The sequence below is a fragment of the Gigantopelta aegis genome, chromosome 4 (assembly GCF_016097555.1).
Source record: "Gigantopelta aegis isolate Gae_Host chromosome 4, Gae_host_genome, whole genome shotgun sequence".
NCBI lineage: Eukaryota > Metazoa > Mollusca > Gastropoda > Neomphalida > Peltospiridae > Gigantopelta > Gigantopelta aegis.
The window spans coordinates 53128782-53136655 of record NC_054702.1 but is presented as its reverse complement, the minus strand read 5'-3'; the positions used below and the strand labels follow the sequence as shown (position 1 = coordinate 53136655).

The following is a 7874-nucleotide window of genomic DNA, read 5'->3' as shown; positions in this document are numbered from 1 at the left end:
TAAGCAGCCCAAACTGGATTTTGTCTTGAAATAATTTCGTACGTACGAAAACACTAAATTAAGAAGTAAAATGAAATTCAACCTAGTACAAATATTAGAACGATCAGAAACACGTTTAATATATAACCACTAATATTTTATGCCGAAAATATATTTGATATATAATTACAATCGTTAAAAAGTCTCTGTTACTCGATAACATCTTAAAAATTGCAGCAAACTCAGGAATGTCCCTTTAAGAAAACAATCCTGCTACAGTTACCATTATTAACACTATCGCGATATTACCTTTCTTCTATGTGAAGTTCATAGCAACACAATGAACAAAACACATTTTGTTGAAATCTGTCTTATTACAAGACAAGACATTTATTCAGTTATTGAGGCCACATGAAATCTGTCTTAATTTAAACTACTGATAATTTCGAAAATGTGTCTCCGTTCAGTTTAACAATAGCAGAACCTGAAAAACAGAACAAGCGATACTAGTGTTAATGCAAATCGTTATTTTTATTGAATACACTACAAAACAAAAACAGATAATACAAAGATTGTACAGAGTCTACACAAGAAGAACCTATTTAACCATAATTGTACGGGTACCCATTTTTGTAGGAGGGGAGGGAGGGGCGTGCTGATTTTTGCCCGAATTTAAGGTACTATGTCAAATCTGCAATAATAGAGGTTCCCGCCAAAAATATTTATTAATGTTTGCTTTGAAACATAAAGTTGATACCCTCAGCTATATGCCTATACAAAATATAACTAAATAATTCCATATACTGGTAGAATATTTTAGGGAGAATCTTGAGTGGGTCACACGCATTATCTAGTGACGTCACTGTTTAATGTGTACACATTCAACACATTAAATTAAACCAGAATTGTTTGTAGTCAACTGACAAAAGAACTAAAGATGGTGTCCACACATTTTTCGGAAACACCTTTTGTCGTCCATTGCAGGACTTTTAAAACTTATTATTCTAGAGTTAATTATGGAAAGATTATACGTGGGGTCGATTAATTTGTAGATATTTATTACAAAGAAATGTGAAAATAACGAAATATTGAAGTTTCAACTTTCACATAGCACCTTTAAACGAAAATGCCCGAATCTGGATAACAACATTTATTCATATTTGCATTACTACCATACTATGACAAAATGATGCATGACAGCGGGAGCCAAGAGTCTCATCTTTGATTGTTCAGGAATATTGAAAGACTGATAGCTGCTCAATAAAAACTGAAATAAATACAATTAAAAAAATAAGGTTTATGTATCAGAAATGTATCTCTGCTGATATTTTAATAATTTTAGTACAATCTTACTTATTTACAATAAATACAATACCAGTTACTATCAAGTTGTAAGTCACTCGTATAAGATGCTTATTCACAGTCTTCCGACGAACGAATTTAATATCAAAAAGTACAATGTCAACGTAATAAGTTTTGATTAGCTGCATCTCGGTGGCGTGGTTAAGCTATCGGACACAAGGCTGGTAGGTACAGGGTTCGCAGCCCGGTACCGGCTCAAACCCAGGACGAGTTTTAACGACTCAGTGGGTAGGTGTAAAACCACTACACCCTCTTCTCTCCCACTAACCACTAACAACTAACCCACTGTCCTGGACAGACAGCAAAGATTGCTACGGTGTGTGCCCAGGACAGTGTGTTTGAACCTTAATTGGATATAAGCACGAAAATAAGAAGAAATGAAATATAAAACAGTACTATGTCAATGTATTTTTTTTATTTTTTTTTTACAAAAATATCCCTGATTAGCTGCATCTAAAACTATTTCTTAAAGTAATGCTATAGTTACCGGATTAATTGATTACTGCTTATTATTGAATTCATCAATAGAGAGTAGGTCATCACCTGAAAAAAATAAATATATTGAAAATAGGTTTAAACAAGAAATTCATTCACTTAAATAAATATGTTAAAACCTGGAGACTTCTAAGACTTGGTTTCAGGCCGTTAGTTGGCCTACATAAAATTCAAAATCTTTGGATAATCAAACACGTACAATACAGGCATATCTGCTTCTGACTCCCACCTGACGTCTTTACCGTCTTCATCAAATTTTAGAGTCTATGGAATCAAGACTATTTCGCTAAATCTGGTGTTTATTAAATTCAGACTTATCGAAATATGCAAGCCCATTTTCTTATATAATAATAATAATAATAATAATAATAATAATAATAATAATAATTAATTAATTCAGCTTCATGTTTAGAGTGACCTGTATATGCTTAATTTATAGAGAATAACTGGTTACACTCTTAAGATATATCGGCTTTATTCTGCGAAGGTTAGAATGGTAAAGGTTGGTAGGCTTTGTCGAGTGTCGTTCGCCATTCGACCTAAGCAGGATAAAGCCGATATCTGAAGACAGTAACCAGTTATTTTATTTATCCTGCAATCAACATAAAACAAAACACTTTCGCTTATAATATCCATACACCAAACCAAACTATTTACTTCTTATTTTAAAATTTAAAATAGTTGAAAACGTTTCTAAAATTCAAAATAATCAACTGAAAATAAAACAATAATTAACTTTGAACAATATGAAATTGCTTTCCTGATTACAATTAATGTGAAACGCTGTATAAAAAGTTATCTAATCATCATATCTTTACACCATATACAGTGATTGCAGGATGTAGAGAATAATACACGAGTGACCGTTATATACCATTTATCTCACAACGAGTTGCTTTAAAATGTATCTGACAAATGTATTATTATTATTATTATTATATATATATATATATATATATATATATATATTAATATATATATAGTTTTTCATTGGATGTATGGCAGTGGCCACCTGGTGTTATATATATGCTTTCTTGTCAGTTATATAGAACATAGTGCTTACGGTTTTCATGTAAACCTCCAGAGTAAACTACATCGCTTGGTGGCCACTACTGTGATTTCCCTCTTAACTACACACATTCCCAAGGATTATCTGCGTCCATCGTATTTGAATATAGACACGGAGGCATCTGCAACGTGTTACTGATTTTAGGAGAACCAAGCTTCATATAATGCTTACCGTCCTCATCTAAAGCCGCCACGAAGTCGAGAACGTCTCGCTGGCCGAAGTATTTCTCTAACTCAGTCTCGTCCAGATATCCATCGTCATCTGTGTCGACTTGTTTCCCAATATCTCTACCTGTGAACAAACACAACATACTAGTATATATGGATATAACGATATATTTTTGTCTAATAAAAATGTATGTGTCCATCCATACACTAAATAAATACAATACCAGTTAATATCAAGTTTTATGTTGCTCATGAAACGCGGTTCTTCACATTCATGCGACAAACGATTATAGTATCAAACAGTACATTGCAATGTCACTGTAATGCTTTTACAACAATATCCCTGATTACCTGCGTTTTAAAGTAATGATATAGTTACCTGATTAATTGATCACTGCTTTTTATTTAATGAATTAACATATAATTATGTAGTATATATTCACATTATTGTCACAGATCCAATTTTGTTTTAACAATACAGCGTATTTTTCACTATTAAACTAGTTTAAGATAATTCAAATCAGATATTACTTAGATTGTATTGTTTAGATTATTAATCCTCGTCCTTTCAGGGTTTTTTTTGTTCATCCTAGTGTTTCTAATAGCACGAAAATGCATTTTGCGTATTTTGTTAAAACGCCCGCTCCTGTGAGAAGTAACGGTTATGGAGACGAGATCAGACCTATTTTAAAGAGTATTTCCCAGTTTCACTTGTTTCACTTTGTTATAACTTTATTCAAATGTGTTGCAGCTTTCCAGATTAATCAAAGTTAGAGTCTGCGGCTTAATTATTTACATGACACACAATATGTACTTATAAAAACGAAAACCAAATATTGGAAACTTAAAAGTAAAATTACTAAATGAAAGGTATCGTCAAATTTATTATTATATTTTAACTAACACAGTTGGGTGCTGCGCGTTATATAAATATTCTGTAAACTATTTTATCTTTAGCTACTTCATCGTCATGATCGTCGTCGTCATCATCATCACCAGCAGCAGCAGCACCAGCAGCAGCAGCAACAGTAGTTGTGATATTAATATTAATTAATAATAATTTTTGCTATCAAAATTGAAACAAATTAAAATATTATAGTGTGAATTAAGAGCATAAAGTGTTGTCGATTACCTAAACGCACAATGGGAAGTCGAAGCATAGATGCAATAATGCGGTATTTAGACCACCATCGCCCTCTGCGTTTAGGCAAGACAGCGTCAGACTGTTGCCAGGCAACGCAGGTGAATATCAACAGAAGTACAAACAGCTTCATCTGTAATAATGGAATGCATATGCTGAAAATATCGAATATTGTTACTACTCCCCACCCACCCAAAAAAACACAGAAAAAACCCAGAACACAAACATTTTTAAAAGCGAAGAAACAAACTAACCCTTCTTAAAACCACACCAATCCCGTAATAAAAACAACAACAAGCAAACAAACAACACACACACACACACGCACACGTACACACACACACGCACGCACGCACGCATGCGCGTACGCACACAATAGTAAAGCAATAACAAAATCAAAATCATGATTAGCGGTCGGTCTGAGATCGATCCTCGTTAGAGGGCCCATTGGGCTATTTCTCATTCCAGCCATTGCACCACGACTGGTGTATCAAAGGCTGTGGTATGTGCTATACTGCGTGTGGGATGGTGCGTATACAATATCCCTTGCTACTGATGGAAACATGTAGCAGGTTTACTCTGTAAAATTGACCAAATATTTGACATCCATTAGCCGATTATTAATAAACCAATGTGCTCTAGTGCTGTCGTTAAACAAAACAAACTTTGGTTAGAAATCACTGATGAAAAGTGTCACTTGATGTGTTCATGTCATAATATAAAATAACTATTAATTGATATTAATTTGTGTTCTATTCACCAAATCAGGGATACTGTCATTGACTAACTTTTTACTCATTGTAAAGTTTAAATATATGATTTGAATAGAATACTTAGTCCAAACATAAAACTTCAATCAGGATCACCCCTGCGCGTGCTGTAACCTCACCGTGGTGCAGGGGTGTAACATTCTCTTTGATAATGGCCAATACAGCACAAATTGAAATTTTGAGTAAAAGTCAGTATCTGTCTGTGATATTTGTATTTTTGCACAGTTCTTTACACTGTTTTTCTTTAAATCTTGGATTTTTATATTGATGTTGATCCTCACCTTATTTGTTTGCATTACCATAGTTTGACACCCACTAACAGATGTATTTTTCGTGCTGGGGTGTTGTTAAACATTCATTCATTCATTCATTCATTCAATCAGGATCAAGTTTGATCCCGTTATATTGAATCAATACATAATGTTATATTTAATCAACCAATAGTTATTTAAATAAATAAATAAATATCGTGTAGCTATGTATTGTTAATTTTTAACTCACGAATTTCTGAAGGCGCAGTACCTCCACTCCAACCCACAATTAACAATTAGTCTTAATACAATTAACATTTAAGTACAACTATCACGTGTTGTAAAAAATAAATAAAAATAAATAAAACTATAACAAGCACCACTCACCTCTATGTCTGGTTGAACAATATGATGTACTCCTGCACATAATCAGCTTTTTATCCTTTCGTGGTGTTAACAATATACAGATGTGGCGTTTTGGAAAATATCCTACTCAAAATAAGTTATGGGTCAGTATAAATATATTTTAAATGCAAGTGCATATCATCGTAATAAAAGGATACTCAACGCAATATAATTTCCAGTTATGACACCGATCACTATGCAGAAAACAACCCGTGATGTTTATATTTGTGGCACGAACGTGACATCAGATGGTATCGGTAGGGCGCTTCTCTGGCCCTAAGATGGAAATTCGCAAAGAAATGTTGCACTTTGGTTAAAGGGACATTCCTGAGTTTGCTGCATTGTAAGATGTTTCCGGCTAATAAAATATTTCTACGATTAAACTTACATATTAAAGGGACATACCTGAGTTTGCTGCATTGTAAGATGTTTCCGGCTAATAAAATATTTCTACGATTAAACTTACATATTAAATATATTTTCTTGTTTAGAACATCAGTGTCTGTATATTCAATGTGTTTCTGGTCGTCTTAATATTTGTAAGAAGCCCAAATTGGATTTTGTCTTTAAATAATTTCGTACGTACGAAAAAGTGTTTTATTAGGAAATAAAATGAAATTTAACCCAGTAGAAATATTAGAACGATCAGAAACACGTTTAATATACAGCCACTAATATTTTATGCAGAAAAAAATATATTTGATATGTACATACAATCGTTAAAAAGTCTCTGTTAGTCGATAACATCTTAAAAATTGCAGCAAACTCAGGAATGTCCCTTTAAATATATTTTCTTGTTTAGAATATCAGTGTTCATATATTCAATGTGTTTCTGGTCGTCTTAATATTTGTAAGAAGCCCAAATTGAATTTTGTCTTTAAATAATTTCGTACGTACGAAAAAATTATATTTTCGGAAATAAAATGAAATTTAACCTAGTACAAATATTAGAATGATCAGAAACACGTTTAATATACAGCCACTAATATGTTATGTAGAGAAATGTATTTGATATGTAAAATTAACCAACTGCACAAAGAATATTGCTGCGTGTATTTGACACAAAGAAAAATTAACACAAATAATGAAACAATACACAACTTTAACTGTTAATTATTTCTGTTACTTTTATCAGGACCATCGGAGTAACAGATGTAAGACATCAATGGTTGTGGGGCGGAATTTAGCTCAGTCTGTTGAGTGCTCGCTTGCGGTGCTTGCGTCACGGGATCGAACCACCTCGGTCGATCCATTTAGGTGATTAGGTTTTTTTCTCATTCCAACCAGTGCACCACAACTGGTCAAAGGCCGTGGTATGTGCTTTCCTGTCTGTGAGAAAGTGCATATAAAAGATCACTTGCTGCATTAGGAAAAATGTAGCGGGTTTTCTCTAATGACTAAGAGTCAGAATTACCAAATGTTTGACATCCAATAGCCGAAGATTAATTAATCAATGTGCTCCATTGGTATCGTTAAGCAAAACAAACTTTATTTATTTTTTCAATGGTTGTTTTCTGTATTCACTTATTAGACACAGACATAGTGTTCGATGTTATAACATTGAAAATTCTGTTACGTTCGGTATAATGGTATTGTGGTGAAATGAACTTACACATATAAAAATAGATTTACATCGGAACATTCATACAGATCTGAGTTTAGCCTCTTCACCAAATAGCGCACCGAATACTATCTGCTACTTAACACTAAGAAAACAAAAGAGATGATTATTTATTTTAGAATCAAAACAACGGACTTTCTACCAGTATATGTCAGTGACGCCGCCGGTGAAGTCGTAACAGAGTATAAATATCTTGGGACTGCTGTTTGGGGATTGCCAAAACTAGTGTCATAGTAAATGCCAACAAAGACTCTATTTTAGCACAAGCTAAGATCTTTTAACATTGACTCCAATATATGATCATTGTTTTATCAACGCACTTTAATCTGTTCCATTCAGTATTGGTTCGGACCCCTGTCAATTCAAAACACACAAAAACATGATACAGTAAGATACATATACAGACAGACAGACAGACATGGAAACAAAAATGGACATATTTATCTTGGGTGTCGTTAAAGAGGAACACAGTAAAGAAATAATATTTCTTGATGTCAACCAAATGAACATTTACCACAGCCAACATCGTTTAAACAATACAATATAGCCAACGGACATATTAATGTTAAATAGATGAGAGCAACAGCTGCACTTACGGATGTATAGGTGCGGTA

The 7874-nt window shown here is 33.3% G+C and overlaps 1 protein-coding gene across 2 annotated transcripts; it reads right to left on the bottom strand.

The window, feature by feature from the left end:
- Positions 1-333: 333 nt before the first annotated feature.
- Positions 334-4375, bottom strand: LOC121370742. 2 transcript variants are annotated; one of them, XM_041496174.1, is made up of 4 exons: positions 4205-4370; positions 3077-3196; positions 1829-1884; positions 334-463 (listed from the first exon to the last, which is right to left on the bottom strand). In XM_041496174.1, the coding sequence occupies exons 1-3, from the start codon at positions 4344-4346 to the stop codon at positions 1841-1843; spliced, it is 306 nt and encodes a 101-aa protein (XP_041352108.1). In that variant the 5' UTR covers positions 4347-4370; the 3' UTR covers positions 334-463; positions 1829-1840. The 2 variants fall into 2 exon arrangements, with proteins under 2 accessions (XP_041352108.1, XP_041352109.1); XM_041496175.1 differs by lacking the exon at positions 334-463 and adding an exon at positions 1115-1246 and having other exon boundaries at positions 4205-4375.
- Positions 4376-7874: the final 3499 nt, after the last annotated feature.